The 22,631-nt window shown below is 35.9% G+C and overlaps 1 protein-coding gene across 1 annotated transcript; it reads left to right on the top strand.

Moving 5' to 3' along the window:
• The first annotated feature begins 15,789 nt into the window (after positions 1–15,789).
• LOC110814148 (ABC transporter B family member 11-like) lies at positions 15,790–22,474 on the top strand. Its single transcript, XM_088219599.1, has 13 exons — positions 15,790–16,078; positions 17,145–17,541; positions 17,692–17,746; positions 17,834–18,009; positions 18,094–18,315; positions 18,419–18,657; positions 18,770–19,295; positions 19,394–19,667; positions 19,815–20,689; positions 20,820–21,086; positions 21,169–21,432; positions 21,581–21,874; positions 21,980–22,474. The coding sequence occupies exons 2-13, from the start codon at positions 17,212–17,214 to the stop codon at positions 22,334–22,336; spliced, it is 3,879 nt and encodes a 1,292-aa protein (XP_088075725.1). The 5' UTR covers positions 15,790–16,078; positions 17,145–17,211; the 3' UTR covers positions 22,337–22,474.
• Positions 22,475–22,631: the final 157 nt, after the last annotated feature.

Below are 22,631 nucleotides of genomic sequence, written 5' to 3'. Positions count from 1 at the left end.
TGGCATTTAACAATATTTCTTAATAATCGGATAACATGAAGTATACAATTATTTTTAAGAACTTGCCAAAGAATGATGTAATATTTCCTTCCATCATTATTGTTCTGGTTTAACTCTAGGATATGGTTTAACTATTAAATCCAATAGATAACCAATTACGTTTCATATCAATTATAACTGACTAATGAATAACATAAAAAAATTCTTTCTTCTTTTATTCAATTGTCTTGTTCAAGATCTTAATATAGTCTTAAAATAAATGATAAGATAGAACTTAAATTTATTAGCAAAGTTGTCAGATTCCGTCTTAGTCAATCACTAATTATACAAATATTTAATCACACTTAATATCATTTCAATTATAGTTTTATGACTATATGTGTGTAAAATTAAAGTATGATAAATGACTTGTTAATTACTATGATAATCTCATATCAAAAGAAATTCTTATATTTCATCATTTTAAGAGAATATTCAATGATCATATCTCTATATACATCATTTATATATATGATTTAGTTAATAATATCAACTAATCTTTATCTTATAGAAATCATCACATATATATTAGTTTTATCGAATCATTAATATCCTATTTTGATTATCCAACGACTAAAAATATTTTATATTAAATCATAAAAGATTTTATTCTCATTATCAAGATCTCTATCTTGATGTAAAGTTTTTAAATTTAATTAAGTACTTTGTTATATGAATTAAATAACAAAATAATAAATATGATAATAAAAGTATTATTACTATATATTAAAAAAATTGTCAAATAAAAATATATTCAATATATTACACGAATAATTAGATCTTGAACATAACAATTATATCCCTAACACTTACCTGAATCTCAAGCAAACGAATGAATTAGTAAATATGAATAGATTCGGTTTTCACCTTGTTCGACTTTCTTTTTAATTTTCTACTCTCTATTTTTAAAGATCTATATACATGCAATTAAGGGTTTGATTTAAAAGATGAATAATCAAATATAAAATGGAAAAAGATTTTTCAAAATTGGTATCAGATTCGAACTCTTGACCTAAAGAAACATAGTTTTATTTCCTCCCTTCGGTGACTCCTTCATCACTGCAATCTACCACCCTCATGCGACTGCCATCTGCTCAGGTCATCGTCACCCACTCTTGTCATTTGTCACGCCATTAACCTTCTTCTTCTTCTTCCCCTCTTTCAAATGGCTTTCTCTCTCTCTTCTTTATTTTTTTTTTCCTAATGGAGGCTAGGTTTTCTTTTTAAGGTGGGTTGAAGAGGGAGTTTATATATAGGGCTTCTTAGTGATTTTAGACTGTTGGATCTCAACATCAAATCCTGCCCGTCCAATTCTTTTGGGTTGTTACACATTTAATTATTCAAAAAAATTTCTGAATTATTGTTTGTTTAAAGTTCTCTGTAACTTTCGAAAAAAGTGAGAATATTTCACCTTTGATAAGTTTTCTTAATTATGTAGACACGAACAAATCAGTAAATGACATATAAATTATACACATCACGTCTATTTCAAATTTGCTAACGTGATACTCACCTTGGTGCCTACATAGACTTGGTGTCAGCAACCTTTTAACACCATTTTCTCCACCTTGTTCATCTCATGTTTTCTTTTTAAAACATGAGATGAACAACCTTTTAACACCATTTTCTCCACGTCTATTTCAAATTTGCTAACGTGATACTCACCTTGGTGCCTACATAGACTTGGTGTCAGCAACCTTTTAACACCATTTTCTCCACCTTGTTCATCTCATGTTTTCTTTTTATATCTTCTTCTTTGTAGAGCATTTTATTTGCCAAATAACTTTCCTCACCTCTGTTAAGTGATAGATGAGGGCGTGAAGGCAAAACTTCAATGAACAAAAACCTCCGACTATCACCAAGATGTATTAGGACACTCCAAAAAACTTTTTCTTCACACTTCATAATCATCATATTCTCTCATGAATTTTGCAAAACTAAGAACAATTTTATCAATTTTACAAAAAAAAAAAAAAGCTTGATCAGATGAGGTAAAAAGGGTTAAAATGATTACTGATATAGCATTTATGTGGCTGTCATCATGAATGTCACATTAACAAATTTAAAACAGAAATGATGTGGATAAATCGACGTAATTTGCTGAGTGGGTCGAGTCAATGTTGTTAAAGAGAGTTAACATAGAGAAGAAATGTTATCATGTTGTAAAAAGTTTAGAAAAAATTTTAAATAGAATAATAATTTATGAATAATTTTAAATATTTATAAGTAGTTTGGTGAACATTTTGATATTTTTGTAATTACTACAGTTTTCAACTTAGAAGGCTTCCTACCAACTACAATTTTAAAGGTAGTTTACTTTTTTATATCTTTCTTTTACATTTGTTGTATCTATATTCTATTTTCATGGCTCTACCTCTCTCTCCCCTACTGTTGATATTATTTTGTACAGATTTTTGTTTTGAGTTGGTGGAATAAATCTGTATTTTACCTCTGGGAAAAAAATAGTAGTTATGGAATGGATTAACCCTTTACTCACCATTTGATGCAATTAGAAAAGGATGTATAATTATACTTCCACAAGTTTTTGCTTACTTACATAATGTGATATTTAGTCATTTGATTTAATTATGCCTTAGTTGGTTTATACAATATAAATATTAATATTTTTATGCTAAATGATTATGATTAATCTTATCTACTTTAACTAAATTAATTAATGAGTACGACTTAGATTTTATAGTTTAATAAAACCTTCATTTTCTTTTAATTTTCTTCTTTATTTTCAAACTATTAAAGCAGATAAAAGAAACCCCTAAACTTAAAAAGAGAGCTTATATTTTACATATGTTATAGTTAAATATGTACGAGAGATGTCCAATTATTTGTGAAAACTATTGGTCCTCATTGCCTAACCTAAATTATACTTGAAAATCTAAAACATTATTGAGTGAGTATAGAAAAATATTATATTTTTCAAACAAAAAGAGAAGAAAAGTAATATGCGGGCGTGTGTGTGTGTGTGTGTGTATATATATATATATATATATATATATATATATATGAGCAGTCACATAACGTATTTTCCTGCTTTTTGTGTTTAGAATTATACAACGACCATTTATTTTATTGGTGATTTCAAAGAGTACTTGCCTGATTTAATTTTATTTTTAAATTGTTTTTTATACTAATTAAACTAAAATCGTAAAGTAAAAAAAAAAAAAAAGGAATAATCATATGATATATAAAAAAAAAAAAATCTTATTGTTTTTAAAATATTCTCTTGCCGACCACACTAGTTAAAATAGAGTATGAATATAAGACACATACAAACACATACCAATCAAATGTCAATGTATGGCATTTCAAGATATGACATGTATATGTAAAGTATCTATTCTAGGTATGTATCCTAATCTTTATAAAGGTGTAACACCCAAAATTTTTCTTTTATTTTATTTTTTTTTTGGTTTTAATTTTATTTTAATAATTAATTCATAAGATTTTAATTTAATTTAATTTAATAGAAATAATAATAATAATAATAATAAAATGGAATAAAATTATTTTTGGGACTTAATTGAAATTGATTTTGGAAAAAATGATAAAAATTTGAATTCTGGAGGTGTTTTTGAAAAGAAAATCGAAAACCGGGCGGTAAAAACGCAATTTAGAAAAATAGCGCCACGTCAGCAGCTTGGTCAGCAGTCCCGGCCAACCAGGACACGCCGCATGGCAGGGACGCTGACGCAGGAAGCCACGCGGGACGGAGACACATGGGCGATCCGCGTGCGCGCGATAGGACAGTGGTGCCGTCGCCAGAGCACGGTGGAGCCGCCATGCCAGAATTCTGAAATTGGCCAAAAATGCCCTAGGTCTGATCTGGGGGATTCTGGGGACATGTACAGGTACCGGAAGTGTGTTTCAGTTTTCGAAAAAAAAAATTCAGATAATCTAAGAATTGCCCGTAGGCACAGTGAGAATTTGATTTCAGACTCCGAAACAAGTAAGGATCTTTCACCCTATTTTCTATCACGGTATTAAAGCTTAATAAATGATAAAATGATATTTTATGAATTAATAGATATGTATAATTAATTAAGACTGTTAATGGAGCCCGAATCTGATGTATTTTTCGGTCAGGTGTTGTTTGATTTATTTTACAATTTTGAATGCAGTATGGTATCTGATGTGTTTATTCTATGGTTTCGTATGCATGAATCACGGTTTTATTTATTATGGTTTGAATTATTGTGAACCCGATGTTGTGTTGCCTTATTTGGTGTCAATTACTGGTTTACGTGTTTATGTTTGATTGGATAATTGAGATTAAGAAAAAAATAGAAAATGTATGTGAATTGATAAATGGATAATGTCGACAGCCTGATTAGATATCCTGGGAGATGGTGGACAGACCGGATCCATAGAGAACCCTACCGGGAACGTGGTCCTCAATACCGGACGGGGTATTGAGGTTTATGGTTTTGGCGCCCATACCAGACGAGGTATGGGGACGGCCCTGAATTAAGTTATTAATGTGAATGGTTTACGTATAGTGGGGACCCCCTATGGACTCCCATGGATACTAGTAGGCTGATAAAAGATGAAATTTGTTGTCTGATGCTTGAAATACAAAAGTATGATATGTGTTATGTTACAGAGTGTGCATGATCTTATGATGTTTATGATGTTATGGTTTCTCATAAGTTATTTTCATGAATCTCACCGAGGTAGTGGACAGTAAAGGTTTTTATTATTGATAAATGAGTTTGTTATAAATTATGCTCCATTGGTTATTTTTGTTTTCTACCAACCTTTACTTCTCTGACAGTGAGATAGTGTGATGTCTTGACTGGGGTAATGTAGCTCATTCCTTACTTAACCATTTCAGATTAGGAGGACTTGGTTACCGAACCCGTTCTGCAGGAAGACGGCGAGTAAAAGCCTAAGAATTTATTAGTTTTCCTTATAGTATTCATTCACAGTATTTCCTTTAGTTAGTTTATTCTTTCATACGTTTAATTCGTTTTGGTTGTTGTGTAAGGGATGTTAATCATAATCTATTTTATTTCGCTTCCGCACTTGGAATAAATTTATACATTTCATTTTAATTTCTGGGGCCGTTACAGTTGGTATCAGAGCCGCGTTCCACGGACACATCCCTTACATAATAATACTTAGAGGAATACCAAACTGAGAATTATTACTCAACCCTTCCTTGTGAAATGCAGGTGCAAAGAGATAAGGAGAGGGAGACCCCTACTACACCGAGCAGCCCAGTATGATTCGCTTCGGGAAGATATTAACAGAATATTTGAGATGCTCAAAAAGATCATTGCTGCTCAGCAAGGTCGAGATGAGAGAAGGAAATTACCCGACCCTCCCCCACTACCACAATTTGAGCCACCGTTGCAGCGAATGGATCCAGAGCCACCCCGACAAGAGCCTACTCCTCCACAGTACCACCCGGCACCACCGCTGCAGTATAATCCGGTGCCTCAGCCACAGTATAATCTCATGCCCCCACTATATCAGCAGGTGCCACCACAGGGCCCCCTAGTCTATCCTCAGCCCGGCCCAGTCCCTCTTCCATGGGACCCAGCTCCTTCCTTGATTGACCCGAGCTACGTAGAGAGGTACAGAAGACTAAACCCTTCCACTTTTGCAGGGGAGTCCTCTTTCGAAGATGCCCAGTACTGGTTGGCGGAGACAGAGAATGCTTTCAAGACCTTAGGAGTGGTTCCTGAGCAGAGGGTTACTCTTGCTTCCTACATGCTAGTAGGGGAAGCAGATCTTTGGTGGGAGCTCAAGCAGACCACCCTGCCTACGCCTGTCACTTGGGAGCAGTTCCTAGCAGCCTTTCATGCTGAGTACCTCCCCGAGCACATCCAACATTTAAAAGAGACGGAGTTTGTTCAGCTGGTCCAAGAAAACATGACGGTGTCGGAATATTCTCGTAAGTTCCTAGAGCTGGGCCGATACTCCCCTGAGACATTGAAGGACGAGGGCAAAAAGGCCGGGAGGTTCCAGTGGGGCCTCCGCCCAGAGATCAAGTGACACTTATTAGTACTAGAGCTCAAGACATATTCAGTCGTTCTGACAAAAGCGTAGATCGTGGAAAGGAGTTTCAACACCCTTTCCCAGTCAGAAGGGAGTCACAGACCCTCAGCTCCACCCCGCAGACCAGCACCTACTGCGCCTGTCCAACAAAATAAGAGGCCCCGATCGGCGATCCAGCCTCCCCCTCAGGTTCCAGGGGTAGCACGTGATAAGATCTGTCAGCACTACGGCAGGGATCACAGGGACCGACCATATTAACGCCTCAACAACACATGTCGCATATGTGGTAATGCCCACCACTATGCGAGAGAGTGCCCGAGGAACCAGAACCAAGGAAGACCTCCTTTTTTTGGGCAGAGTTTACAACCTCACACAGCATGATGCCAATGCCGACCCGGACGTGGTACAGGGTATGTACACTATCTGTGATCATATTGATCATGTTTTATTTGACACTAGTGCATCGCATTCATTTGTTTCACATGTTTTTGTATCCAAATTTAATATATCACCTGATAAACTTGATTCAATGTTGTTTGTGTCTACTGTTGGGGGTGAAACACTATTAGGGAAAGTTGTCTACGGGCTTGTGCCGTGGAGATAGCAAATAAAAAACTGAGTGTAGACCTAATAGGGTTAGACACGGGGGATTTTGATGTAATTTTAGGGATGGATTGGCTAGCGGCGTATCACGCTACCATAGATTGCTTTAATAAGAAGATTGTATTCAATCCTCCTAATGAGGAGCCATTTACAAATTAATAAAACCATTTGATACTTATTCCTTTATGGCAAGTTTCCTTAATTTTCAAGTACTTTAACCTTGCTATTTTCTCTAACTAGGAAAGCCCAAGAAGAAAATTTGTATCCAAGAGATTCCGGTAGTCCGAGACTTTCCAGATGTATTTCCGGACGAACTGTCCGGACTACCAGTGAACAGAGAAGTTGAGTTCACTATAGACCTACAACCAGGCACCCAGCCTATTTTGGTTGCTCCTTACCGCATGAGCCGCGTTGAGATGGAAGAGCTGAGGAAACAGATCACTGAATTGCAAGACAGTGGTTTTATTAGACACAGTATGTCTCCTTGGGGTGCCGAAGTCACGTTTGCCAGAAAAGAAGATGGAATGTTGAGACTGTGTATTGATTACAGAGGATTGAACAATGTCACAATCAAGAATAAATATCCCCTTCCCAGAATTGACGATCTCTTCGATCAGTTGCAGGGTGCGCATGTCTTCTCCAAAATAAACCTGAGATTAGGTTACCATCAGGTAAAAATAAGAACAGAAGACATCCTCAAAACGGCCTTTCAAACCAGGTACGGATACTATGAGTTCCTGGTCATGCCATTTGGGCTAACCAATGCCCGACCATCTTTATGGATCTAATGAACAGGGTCTTCAAAGAATTCTTGGATCAATTTGTTATTGTGTTTATCGATGACATCTTGGTATACTCAAAAAGTAGAGAAGAGCATGCTCATCATCTGGCCCAAGTTTTGCAGGTCCTCAGAAAAAAAAAGTTATATGCAAAGTTGAGTAAGTGTGGATTCTGGCTTGAGCAAACCGCCTTCCTAGGACACATCATATCGAAGCAAGGAGTATCAATAAATCCCGAAAAGGTTGAAGCGGTACTTGGCTGGAAAAATTTTACATCAGTTAAAGAGATCCGTAGCTTCCTGGGAATGGTAGGTTATTACCGTAGGTTTGTCGAAGGATTCTCTAGTCTAGCAGCTCCCCTAACCCGACTCACAAAGAGGAATGCCAAGTTTGAGTGGAATGAGAACTGTGAGAGAAGTTTTTCGGAATTAAAGGAGCGGCTGACCACTGCACCCGTACTGGCTTTACCGAGTGGATCGGGGGGATATACAGTTTATAGTGATGTCTCCTATCTAGGCCTGGGTTATGTCCTGATGCAGCATGGGAAGGTCATAGCCTATTGGTCCACATAGTTAAAGAATCATGAGAAGAATTACCACACCCATGACTTGGAACTTGTCGCAATCATACACGCCTTGAAAACCTGGGGCCATTATTTATACGGAGAGACCTTCCAGATCTATACCGATCATAAGAGTCTGAAGCATATATTCACTTAAAAGGATCTCAACATGCGTCAGAGAATGTGGATAGAACTCCTTAAAGACTATGATTGTGATATCTTGTATCATCCGGATAAGGGCAACATGGTGGCAGATGCCATCAGCAGGAAAAATGCAAGTATCTTAGCCCATTTAATGATTTCAGAACGCAGGCAAATTGGAGCCACACAGCAGGTTCAGCTTCAGGACCTGAAAAGAGTCGCATGTTTAGGCCGTCTAACCGTCCAGCCCGAGTTAATGCAGAGAATAAGGGAAGCCCAGTCAGTCGACCACGCCCTAGTAGCCCGCAAGAATGATGCAGAACAGGGAGTGAGTTCAGAATTCTGAATCTCTGCTGATGGGTTATTCCGGTTAAAGGACAGGGTGTGTGTTCCAAACAACAGTGAGTTGAAGAGAGACATCATGACAGAATCCCACAGCTCGAAGTTTTCCATGCATCCCGAAAGCACCAAAATATACCAAAGCATGCGATCCCGATTTTGGTAGAATGGGATGAAGATGGACATAGCTGACTTTGTATCTAAATGCTTGGTATGTCAGCAGGTCAAGGCAGAGCATCAACGCCCAAGAGGGTTACTTCAGCCTTTACCGATCCCGGAGTAGAAGTGGGAACATATCGCCATGGACTTCGTAACGAGATTACCCAAGGCATGTTCAGGGCATGATGCCATCTGGGTAATTGTTGACCGGCTTATCAAGTCTTTCCACTTCCTAACCATCAGGATGACCGATCCCTTGGACAAGTTGACAAGAATGTATATCCGAGAAATAGTCAGATTGCATGGAGTTCCAGTGACAGTGGTATCCGACAGGGACTCCAGGTTCACTTCTTGGTTTTGGAGTAGCTTTCAGCAGGCCATGGGAACAAAGTTGTCTCTCTGTACTGCTTTCCATCCTCAAACTGATGGACAATCAAAAAGGACAATCCGTACACTTGAGGATATGCTTCGAGCTTGCGTCCTTGACTCTGGGGGTCACTGGGACGACCATCTATCCCTGATAGAATTTGCCTACAACAACAGCTACCAAGCGAGCATTGGCATGGCTCCATATGAGGCGTTATATAGGTGCTCATGTCGATCACCGATTTGTTGGGAAGAAGTGGGCGACAGAAAATTGTTCGGCCCGGAGTTGGTGGAGGAGACCACGTCTAAAATAGTTAAAATCAGAAAGAATATTCATACGGCTCAAAGCAGGCAGAAGAGTTATGCGGATACCCGGAGGAGAGATTTAGCGTTTGAACAAGGCAACCGGGTGTTCCTTAAGGTCACTCATTTCAAAGAAATTAGTAGGTTCGGCAGGAGGAAAAAACTGAACCCCCGATTTATTGGACCATATAAAGTCTTAGACAGGATTGGTACTGCCGTCTACAGACTAGCACTGCCTCCAAAGCTCTCCAAGGTCCACAATGTGTTCCATGTATCCATGCTACGTAAGTACAACCCAGACCCTTCTCATGTCTTGGCTCATGAACCGCTTCCACTCCAAGAGGACTTATCTTATGAGGAAGTACCAGTCAGTATTACGGAACAAAAGAGCATAATACTCCCCAACCGGAAAATATCATTTGTAAAGGTAATGTAGCACAACCACTCGCCAAGGGAGGCTACCTGGGAGCTAGAATCAGACTTTAGAGCCCAGTATCCCCATTTGTTCGACCAAGAGTAAGAGGCAAATTTGGAGGACCAAATTTCTTTAGGGGGGGAGAGTTGTAACACTCAAATTTTTTCTTTTATTTTATTTTGTTTTTTTTTTAATTTTATTTTAATAATTAATTCATAAGATTTTAATTTAATTTAATTTATTTAATAGAAATAATAATAATAATAATAATAATAAAATTGGGTAAAATTATTTTTGGGATTTAATTGAAATTGATTTTGGAAAAAAAGGGTGAAAATTTGGATTCTGTGAGTGTTTTTGAAAAAAAATCGAAAATCAGGGGTCAAAACGTAATTTAAAAAAATAGCACCACGTCAGTAGCCGCGTCAGCAGCCCAGTCAGTAGCCCCGGCCAACCAGGACACGCCGCGTGGCAGGGACGCTGACGCGGGAAGCCACGCGGGATGGAGACACGCGGCGCGCGATCGGACGGCCCAGATCCGTTCCTGCGTGCACGGACGGCCCAGATCAAAAGCTCGCATGGACGGCCCAGATCTCACGCATGCGGACGGCCTAGATCGCATCGCGATGGATGGTCTATATTTATTTCTAATTTAATCGCGATCGGACGACCCAGATTAAATCATGATGGACGGCTCAGATTAAAAGAGGAATGTTATAAATAATCGCATCCACACCCAACCCCAAACCCTAGTCGCTAGAACCCTCGCCGGAGAAGACGACCCAGCCACCGGAGGAATCGGCCGCCGCCACCCGCCACCGCACCGGAGGATTTTTCGGCCGCCAAATTAGGTAAAATTTCTCCCCTTGGCTTGTTTTTTGATGCTGAACCTCCATCTGGCCAAATCGGAGCCAAACCACCGGCCGATTGGCCGAAAAACACCGCCGAAGTCCAACGGCGTCACTGCGGGTTTCCTCAGTTTTTGTCTCCGATGAGGCCCTTCCCGGTTCCCGTTCGATGTAAGTTTTATACCACTATGACCACCGTCCTTTTTTCTACAGGTTGACCGGAGTAAAACACCAAATCGCAACTCGCGCCGGAGGAGCCGCCGTACCCGAGAGCTTCGCCGTCAATAAGTCTCGATTTTCTGTAATTTTTTGGCCCATTGAGGGCCCTAGGGGTATTTTATCACAGGAACCAATGCAAGTTTGGTTGAATTCGACCGAAAACGGCCAACCCGAGGTGGATCGCATCGTGGGCGGCGGCGCCGTCGCCAGAGCACGGCGGAGCCACCGTGCTGGAATTCTAAAATTGGCCGAAAAGGCCGTGGGTCTTATTTGGGAGTTTTTGGGGACATGTGTAGGTACCGGAAGTGTGATTCAGTTTCCAAAAAAAAAATTCAAGGAATCTAGGGACTGCCCGTAAGCACAGTGAGAATCTGATTTCAGACTCCAAAACAAGTAAGGATCTCTCACCCTATTTCCTATCACGGTATTAAAGCTTAATAAATGATAAAACGGTATTTTATGAATTAATAGATATGTATAATTAATTAAGACTGCTAATGGAGCCCGAATCTGATGTATTTTTCGGTCAGGTGTTGTTTGATTTATTTTACAGTTTTGAATGCAGTATGGTGCCTGATGTGTTTATTCTATGGTTTCGTATGCATGAATCACGGTTTCATTTATTATGGTTTGAATTATTGTGAACCCGATGTTGTGTTGTCTTGTTTGGTGTCCATTACTAGTTTACGTGTTTATGTTTGATTGGATAATTGAGATTAAGAAAAAAATAGAAAATGTATGTGAATTGATAAACAGATAATGTCGACAGTCTGACTAGATATCCTGGGAGATGGTGGACGAACCGGGTCCATAGGGTTACCGGGAACGTGGTCTCTCATATCGGACGGGGTATGGAGACTTTATGTGTTTTGGCGCCCATACCGAACGGGGTATGGGGACGGCCCGTTTCACCCTCATACCGGACGAGGTATTGAGGTTTATGATTTTGGTGCCTGTACCGGACAGGGTATGGGAATGGCCCTGGTATTAAGTTATTAATGTGAATGGTTCACGTATAGCGGGGACCCCCTATGAACCCCCATGGATACTAGTAGGCTGATAAAAGAGGAAATTTGTTGCATGATGATTGAAATATAAAAGTATGATATATGTTATGTTACAGAGTGTGCATGATCTTATGATGTTATGATTTTTCATAAGTTGTTTTCATGAATCTCACCGAGGTGGTGGACAGTAAAGGTTTTTATTATTGATAAATGAGTTTATTATAAATTATGCTCCATTTGTCGTTTTTGTTTTCTACCAACATTTACTTCTGTGACAGTGAGATAGTGTGATGTCTTTACTGGGGTAGTGTAGCTCATTCCTTACTTAACCATTTCATATCAGGAAGACTTAATTCCCGAGCCCGTTCTGCAGGAAGACGACGAGTAGAAGCCTAAGAATTTATTAGTTTTTCTTATAGTATTTATTCATAGTATTTCCTTTAATTAGTTTATTCTTTCATACGTTTAATTCGTTTTGATTATTGTGTAAGGGATGTTAATCATAATTTATTTTATTTCGCTTCCGCACTTATAATAAATTTATACATTTCATTTTAATTTCTGGGACCGTTACAAAAGATATATATATTGACTAGTTGTTTGTAAAAACGTAATTATGAATGATATAGTTTACTGTGTTAGGTAATTGGTCGAAGCAAATACTTGCATTTAATTAAATGATTATCATAACACATACTTAATATTATTAAAAATTATTAGTTAACACAATATGTGTACGTACAACGTCACTCTAATTAAGTTATTAGTTAATTTAATTTTTTTATTTCCTTAAAAATAAACGAGTAAATAAACTTATATTAAATTAAAATTTATAAAAGCATTAAAAATATTTTGTTTATATTTATTGGTCGTAGACAACTTAAACCAATTTATTTATATATATTGTTTAAATAAAATTTTGACGAGAAGCTATCACGGAAAAATATAAATTATTTCAAAGATCTATATTTAATCAACCAAATTAAATGTAATACAATTCAAAATATTTTATCATATGCTTATTGATAATAAATAAATTAATTAAATTGGTATATAGTATTTAAATATTAAAAAATTAGATTAATTTAAAAGTAAACTGGGTATCAACTAAATTAAGATTAATATTAGAAAAGTTGAAATTTCAATCTTTCTTCTCGTTATATTTTAATTCAATGCATCTTGGAGGTTAAGGAATTGACATTGAAAATCCTATTACTTGCCGTAGAGCATTTTTGCAACAAGTCTTATAAGACTAGTCTGATTTTTTATTCTAATTTATACAACCATTAGAATCCAATTAACATTTTAAAATTATACCCATTGAGTGTCATGCAATTAACCTCAACAATTCTTGACTCAACTGATAAAATTAACTTATATTATACACACACACACACACACATATATCTACAATAAATCACATGCACGTGCTTGAGGTTGGTGTATAATTAGACCTTAATAAATTATTTTCAAATAATTAACATTGTGAATTAGTATTATAAATATATATATGTATATATACTAAGTATTAGATTTACAAAAAATAATCTTATTCATTTATAGATAATACAAATAATTAAATAAAAATAAAGAATATTTATTTTTAGTTTGATTAAAGTTTAATAATCCAAAATGCCTTTTTCAAAGCAAGCTTATGATATAGAAATCTTCAAAATACAAAAGGGCGTGGGATTACACCACAAAAGGATGTGAGCGAGGTTTTCTTTAGACTAGTGCTAAGTTTTGGTAAACATACTCTTTGGTACATTTTTATTTATTTGAAGTAGTTAGGATAAATAAAAAATTACATAATTATATTCCCAACTATTGATAATTAATTTAATATATTAGTACAAAATACTTATTACTCTCATGATATCAATTTTGTTTGGAAGACATATGTCAGATTTCATTTAATCCATAAAAACATTGGCCTAATTAACATAATAAAATATCTTTAGTTCTTACTCTTCAAAACATAGTTTTTTTTAGTACAATTCCTTTACACTACTAAAAAAAAAATATATATATATTTTAAAGGTTATAACTTCCAACTTTATTAATGACGTACAAATAACAACTTTTTAAATGCATTACGAACTAATAATATTTAATATATAATGAATGATTAAATAAAATTAAAATTTTAATTTATTTGTGTGTTAGTGAAATTGTAAAGACAAAATTATTAATCCCGATGAGTTATAATATATGTGACCGATAGTTTTGTTTAGTTAAAGTTTCACAACAATAACATAATAGTTAAAATTTTTGTGTTTTATTTAAAATTATAAGTTTAAATCTCATCTAAAACGTAATATATTATAGATTGATTACAATATTTACTTTAATATAATTTAATATTTAACTTATTATTAATAAGACTTTGTCTAATAAATTTCAATAAATATATTATGTTTTTAAAGTAAGAAAAATATATCGTAATAATTTTATTTTTTTAATTAAAAAAAGATATCCAATCTAATCTTTTTATTATTATTATTATTATTTTTTTTTTTTAAAAAAAAAAGGTTGTCTTGTGTTTGTGCACATCACTATTTGTTCACACGTTAAATATGTCTTTGTGCATTTTTCTGATAATCATGATGTTGGCCACAAACAACCCCACAAAATAGTCCATATTAAACCTAACTTTTTCTTTAAAAAGAAAAAAAAAAATTTATAACATTAATCATTTTAATTATTAAAATTTAAAAATATTGACATTTTAAAATTGTGTAGATTATTATTTCAATTAAAAGCAGAGTAATTTTTGTAAATTATTATTATTGAAGAAAAAAAAAGAATAGTGGTGACCCATTCGGTGATTTATTTAATTTTAATGGTGAAAATTATTAAAGTAGTTGAAATTAATACTTGGGTTTATGGATGTCTCTTTCGTATTTGACAGGTCATAACGCCAAAAAGTCTACTCTCTCCGCAAGTCCTTTTTTTTTTTTTTTTTTTTTTTTTTTTTTTTGTTCTTGTTTTTGACAAGTAATAGTTAAATTCAACTCCTTCTAGTGGGAGTGGGAGTGGGAGAAAAAATTATATGGAAAATATGAGAATTTTATTTTTATACCAACAATAAATAGGAGAAAATTGTAATCTTATTTGGTCATTAGACTCTTACACCGTAAAATTTAAATAATTTAATATAAGTTACTCAGGAAATGTAAATTAATTGTTATTTAGTTTCTTTAAAGTGCAAAAGTAACAAATTTGGTGGGATTACATTATTGCGACTATTAGTAATAATTAAAACAAAAGAAAAAAAACAATTATCCTCTTACAATAATTACCTTCAATTTGGGGAAAAATAGATTTAATTTTTGTATTTATTGGTGATCATATTATATGGTATTTTTTTTTTTAATTTTATTTAGGTACAGCTGAAATAATATATTTAAAAATTCTATTACATTAAATAAATTTTGAAATATATTTTCTGTGAATGAGCATTCTATTATTTTATTTTATGTATGTATTGAAATATAATAAATTTGTTAAAAAAATTAACCATAAAAAATCTTCCTGATAAAAAGAAAATCTCTTTAATTTTTTTTTTGAGATATTTCAACATCTAGAAACTCATTATAATATTTAATATTAAAATAGAAAAAGTTTTTTCGTTAGAATTGAATGTAGTTTAGCAAATGGAGGAGGCTGCTTCGTCCTCTCTTCTCTCCTTTTCTCTTTATCTCCTCCTCAATATTCGCTTCCTCCCCAGATTCCTTCTTAATTTCCTTTTTGTCCATTCTCTACTTCTAGAAGTACACGCAAATCCCTTCCAAATGGAAAAACCTTTTTCCCATTTCCTTTTCTTTTTTTTTTCTTTAAATAAAAAAAAAACAAATCTTTTTAAAGAATATAATTTTGCAGGGTGAAAAATCCAAGCTGCTTATTAATTTCTTTCTTAATTACATCGATTAAACAACAATGTTGCTTTTCTCAAGACGATATGCATACATGCAAATCTACCCTCGAATAATATAAACTACCAAAAATAATAGTATTAATAATAGTAAACAAATGGATTGGATTTGACAAGAACAAATAAAAAATTATCATCCCTTTTGACCAGTCTGTGGGTACATTCATGTGATTCTTCTCTCAAGTTTACATATAGAAATACAGCCAGGCTGATACTGTTCGTAATGCTTGTTCCTCAAGTAATAAGGCCATATAAAACTAGGCACAGGTTGACACACCTACAAAGCTTGTAAATCCCGGTTCTTCCTCAACTGTTCATCTTTCCTACCCTTTTCATCTTTTGTTAGGTAAATGCTTCTTGCTTACTTAATGCCCCTACCCCCTGTTTCTTTTTTTTGTCTTTTTTTTTTTTCTTTTTTAACAATATTTTTCGTCGTTTTTGGTACGTGGGTTGGATTCATAATATGGTTCAGGTGAGTGTCGTATATCTGCGGCGTTTTTTTATTGACTTATAATGGGGATGATGAAGATTTGGATTTGTAAAGGTCAAAAAGTTTTTGGGGAGTTGTGTTTTTTACTTGAATGAACACACGGGATTCTTGCAGAGATTGGCGTCTATCAAGAAAACAGGTTTTCACTCATTTCTTCCAATTTCATTTTTCCTCCATCTGTTTATTCTTCTTCTTCCTTTTTTCCCTTCCTTGGTTCTTGGTCTCAATGAGCATCCAATCTCGGGATTCCCAAGTTTCATGTCTTTGTTTCGAGAGGATTTTTGTTTCCTATCAGTGATCGTAGGAACTTTTATGAATGTCTTTTTCGTTCTTAAGTCCGGGGTTTCTGACCCAAGGTTTCGTTTGATTCTATAAACTTATTAAATTCCTACTCTGCGCAATTAATTTTCGCCAGTACTCTTACTTTTAAGTTTTACAACTTGGATGCGATTGTTTCATAAATGCATTTATTTTAAGCATAACAACTTAGATGCTGTTTGTTTCATAAAAACAAGGATCAGGGTGGGGCATTTCAATTTTCATCCGATTTTTACTATTCATTTTTCTTTCATCATATAGCTGATTTTCCAGGAAAATCTCTTTTTTTTTTTTAACTTTCTGATCTGCTTTACATGAATTTTTCTTGTGAAGTTGGCAAAAATCTTGGACTCCTTATGGCATTCGGAGATTTAACAACTCTTTCTATTTTCCTTCGTTTGCTGGAAAGCTACTTAATTTAAACAACACAACATTATAAATCTACCTACCAATGTATCTCTCATAGATTCAGGCTTTTCTATTAAACTAATAACAGTATAAATGATTTCGTGTCTGCTATGGTTTGCACGTCTGTCGCTTGTTAATGCTATTCAGGCTTCTTTTGTACGCTGCTGATTTTATTGAGATTACTTGTTTTCTGCAGCTGAATATAACTACTATACATAGGGAAAGTTATTGAGGATTTTGGGGAAGTATCAAGTGCCAGTGCAATGGGCTTGGAGGATGGCTTGAACGGTGATACAAATTTCCAAGAACCCAGCACATCAAATGGCCTAGAAGTAGAGGAAGTCCCTATAAGCAGTAGGGATGGGGACAAAGACTCAGATAAGAGCAAAGGAGATGAGAAAACTAACACGGTTCCATTTTACAAGTTGTTTGCTTTTGCAGATTCTCTTGATATCCTCTTAATGATCTTTGGTTCAATTGGTGCCCTTGGAAATGGGGTTGGTATGCCTATTATGACAATATTGTTTGGAGATTTGGTTGATTCTTTTGGTCAAAACCAGAGTACGGATGAAGTTGTCGATATAGTGTCCGAGGTAATAATCTGATGAATTGTTAAACTTTTGTTAGTAACGTTTATGAGATAAAGATCTTATCTCTAATTTCCTAGGGACCTCTATATTGCGCTTATGCTATATTGGATTGTTCATATGAAGATGTCACTACTTTCTTGGATATGATGTTAGGTGGCTTTGAAATTTGTTTATCTGGGAGTGGGAACTGCTGTGGCAGCATTCCTTCGTAAGTAATATCATGCTTTGGAATTTTACTATTTCTGGTTATCTGATTTTGGAGAGTTGAAAAAACTGATAATGTTTTTCTTATCAGAGGTAACTTGTTGGATGGTTACTGGGGAGAGGCAGGCTGCTCGAATAAGGGGATTGTATCTGAAAACCATCTTAAGGCAAGATGTTACTTTTTTTGATGTTGAAACAAATACAGGAGAGGTTGTAGGGAGGATGTCTGGTGATACTGTTCTCATACAAGACGCCATGGGTGAGAAGGTACTGGGCTGCTTCATTAATTAAAGCCTACCAGTCATCTGTGAATTAAAATATTTTACGAGTTTCACTGATCATTTTATGCAGGTTGGGAAGTTTCTACAGCTGATATCTACGTTCATTGGAGGATTTGTAATAGCATTTGTTAAAGGATGGCTTCTTACCGTTGTCATGTTATCTGCTATTCCCCTTCTTGTGATGGCTGGTGGAGCCATGGCCCTCATAATTTCTAAGATGGCATCCAGAGGACAGAATGCTTATGCGAAAGCAGCAATTGTAGTTGAACAGACAATTGGTGCTATAAGAACGGTATTTTACAGGGCAAATATCATGAGCCTGTGAAGTATTCAGATTTCATCTTCAATTTTGTTGGTTTTATTCCTCAAACATGACTTTATTTATTCCTATTCAGGTTGCATCATTTACTGGAGAGAAGCAAGCGATAAGCAGCTATAACAAGTTTCTTGTTACTTCTTACAAGTCAGGTGTTCATGAAGGCTTGGCTGCTGGATTAGGTCTTGGAGTAGTCATGTTAATCATTTTCTCCAGTTATGCTTTGGCTGTATGGTTTGGTGCAAAGATGATTCTAGAAAAAGGATATACTGGGGGTGCTGTCCTTAATGTGATTATTGCTGTATTGACTGGTTCCATGTGAGTTCCCTTATAAATTATTTCTTTTTGTTTTCTAGGTAATCATACATATGCTATTATCTTTTTGGGTAATTATTTATTTAACTTTTGAATTTACTGCTGGATGCTTTAGGTCTCTTGGTCAAGCATCTCCCTGCATGAGTGCATTTGCTGCTGGTCAAGCAGCAGCATATAAGATGTTTGAGACAATTGAAAGAAAGCCAGCAATAGACGCATATGACACAAAGGGAAAGATATTGGAAGATATACGTGGAGATATAGAGCTGAGGGATGTGTATTTCAGTTATCCAGCCAGGCCAGATGAACAGATATTCAATGGTTTCTCTCTTTCCATCCCAAGTGGCTCAACTGCAGCTTTGGTTGGGCAAAGTGGAAGCGGGAAGTCTACAGTGATTAGTCTGATAGAGAGATTTTATGATCCACATGCTGGAGAAGTTCTTGTAGATGGAATCAACCTGAAAGAGTTTCAACTTAAATGGATTAGAAGCAAAATTGGTTTGGTTAGCCAGGAACCTGTCTTGTTTACATCCACCATAAAAGATAACATTGCATATGGGAAGGATGGTGCAACTACTGAAGAGATAAGAGCTGCTGCTGAGCTTGCAAATGCTGCTAAGTTTATTGATAAACTACCTCAGGTTTCAATTTCGTGTCTACTTTTGATTATTTCCTGAATAATTTCATTTTTATCTCTAGGTATATCTAATTATTGGGAGCCTTTTAATGTTATGTGTAGGGACTAGACACAATGGTTGGTGAGCATGGAACTCAGCTCTCTGGTGGACAGAAGCAGCGAATCGCTATAGCGAGAGCCATATTGAAAGATCCACGTATATTGCTTCTAGATGAAGCTACAAGTGCACTTGATGCAGAATCTGAAAGGGTAGTTCAGGAAGCATTAGACAGGATAATGGTCAACCGGACTACTGTTATTGTCGCCCATCGCTTGAGCACGGTGAGAAATGCTGATATGATCGCTGTTATTCATCGAGGAAAGATGGTTGAAAAAGGTATAGTATGTTATTTTCATTGTTTAGGATTTATAAGCAGAGCAGGTTCCATATGTATGTCGACCTCTTTATAGATTTTCCACATTCAGTTTGTTAGATCTTGTAAGTTATTTGGTGATACAACTAAAGTTTTTGTCAATTAATCAGGTTCACACTCAGAACTGTTGAAGGATCCTGAGGGAGCATACTCTCAACTTATACGTTTACAAGAAGCAAATAAGGAATCAGAAAATTCAGCAGATGAACAAAGATCAGAAATTACATCGGAATCTTTTAGACAGTCAAGTCTAAAAGGATCGCTGAAACGATCCATCAGTCGAGGCTCATCTGGAATAGGAAACAGCAGCCGCCACTCATTCTCTGTCTCATTTGGCTTACCTACTGGACTTAATGTCACTGATACTGTAACATTAGATCAAGAAGTGCCTTCACCAGAAGAACTTCCAAAGGTCTCCATCCGTCGTCTTGCTGCTCTCAACAAGCCAGAGGTTCCAGTGCTTCTACTTGGAACTCTAGCTGCAATTGCCAATGGAGTGATACTTCCAATATTTGCCATATTGATCTCAAGTGTAATTCAGACATTTTTCAAACCACCTCATGAAATGAGAAAAGATTCAAAATTTTGGTCGGTGATTTTTGTGGTCCTTGGAATAGCATCATTATTGGCATATCCAGCTCGAACGTATTTATTTTCTGTAGCTGGCTGTAAGCTGATACAACGGATTAGATCAATCTGTTTTGAGAAGGTGGTTCACATGGAGGTTGGTTGGTTTGATCTGACTGAGCATTCCAGTGGAGCAATTGGTGCAAGGCTCTCTGCTGATGCGGCAACAATTCGTGCTCTTGTTGGAGATGCATTAGCTCAAATGGTCCAGAACCTCGCATCAGCAGTTGCAGGTCTGGTCATTGCTTTTGTAGCAAGTTGGCAGCTGGCATTTATTATCCTTGCACTGATTCCTCTCATTGGCGTTAATGGATTTATTCAAATAAAGTTCATGAAAGGATTCAGTGCTGATGCAAAGGTATGCTCCTGCTTTGATGCTAGGTTCTTGTAATGCATTGGTACTAGTTCTCTGATTTAACATAGGCTTAATGTTTTCTTGTTTTCAGTTCTCAATAAATATAAAAAGTTCATTATGAAAATTTTTGCAGATGATGTATGAGGAGGCAAGCCAAGTTGCTAATGACGCAGTAGGAAGTATAAGAACAGTTGCTTCTTTCTGTGCTGAGGAGAAAGTGATGCAATTATACAAAAAGAAATGCGAAGGCCCTGTTAAAACAGGGATAAGGCAGGGGTTTATCAGTGGAATAGGATTTGGATTATCTTTCTTCTTACTGTTTGCTGTCTATGCAACCAGTTTCTATGCAGGAGCTCGTCTGGTTGAAGCTGGAAAAACAACATTCTCAGATGTTTTTCAAGTGAGCAAATCTCCCATCTATCAAGGTTCTTCTGGAAAGGTTTCTTTGAGTTGCTAACAATAAAATATTTTATGTTTTGCAGGTTTTCTTTGCTTTGACAATGGCAGCCATTGGAATTTCTCAATCAAGCTCCTTTGCTCCTGATTCCAGCAAAGCAAAGAGTGCAGCTGCTTCCATATTTGCAATTATTGACAGGAAATCCTTGATAGACTCTAGTGATGAGTCTGGCTTGACATTACAGAATGTGAAGGGAGATATTGAGCTTCGTCACATAAGCTTTAAGTATCCATGTAGGCCAGATATTCAAATTTTCCGAGATCTCAGCTTGACAATTCGTTCTGGGAAGGTAACTAATTGAACTACACTATATTTATTTTCCTCCAAGCAATCAGTGCAGGCCAAACCTGGATTAAAAAACCAGTGGTGAAATTTCCTTTTCGGTAAAAACATAGAATTGAAGTCTAAGCTATATTTATATAAACATCTTCTTTCAGACTGTTGCTCTAGTCGGAGAAAGTGGTAGTGGAAAATCAACGGTGATCGCATTGTTGCAAAGATTCTACGATCCTGATTCAGGTCATATTACAATAGATGGAGTTGAAATTCAGAAACTACAGCTGAAGTGGCTGAGGCAGCAGATGGGTCTTGTTGGCCAAGAACCAGTTTTGTTCAATGACACAATTCGTGCCAACATCGCATATGGGAAGGAAGGAAATGCGAGCGAGGCAGAAATCTTAGCTGCTTCAGAATTGGCCAATGCTCACAAATTCATTAGTAGCTTGCAACAGGTTAGACCATCGTAATTCAAAACTTCATTTTTTTTTGGTTAATTCTTTCTATTTTTTATCACTACAAGAAGAAGATCAGTTTAATGCGAGAAAGAATTTGCACAGGGGTACGAGACAGTAACTGGAGAAAGAGGTGTGCAGTTATCAGGTGGGCAAAAGCAACGAGTAGCTATAGCTAGAGCCATAATCAAGAATCCAAAGATACTGTTATTAGATGAGGCAACCAGTGCACTTGACGCAGAGTCAGAGCGGGTGGTTCAAGATGCATTAGACCGAGTGATGGTGAGCCGGACAACAGTGGTGGTGGCTCATCGGTTATCCACCATTAAGAATGCGGATGTTATAGCTGTTGTTAAAAATGGAGTTATCGTAGAGAAAGGAAAGCATGAGAGTTTGATCAACATCAAAGATGGCTCTTATGCTTCCTTGGTGGCACTCCATACGAGTGCTTCAACTATATAGCTTGATTGTAAAAAAAAAATTTCACATATCAGATTGATTGTTCGTATTTTCTATTTGATACTTAGTGGGAGTGATGTCAAAACCAATATGAAGTACGTATTCAGATTAAAGAGTAATAAGATTTTGAATTTGATTAAATTTGATATTGTTATATGCTGAATGAAATAATTATTGGCAATTAGTCTCTGTATATGATTTGAAGCTTAACAAATGTTGATTATCAAGAAATAATAAATCTTAAAAATTTAAAGAAAATTGTAACAAATTTTTTGTAACGGCCTCGGAATTTTAAAAT

The sequence above is a fragment of the Carica papaya genome, chromosome 5, assembly GCF_054855325.1.
Source record: "Carica papaya isolate Zhongbai chromosome 5, ASM5485532v1, whole genome shotgun sequence".
Classification (NCBI taxonomy): domain Eukaryota; kingdom Viridiplantae; phylum Streptophyta; class Magnoliopsida; order Brassicales; family Caricaceae; genus Carica; species Carica papaya.
The sequence above is the reverse complement of the archived record's forward strand: the minus strand, read 5'-3'. Positions and strand labels throughout refer to the sequence as shown.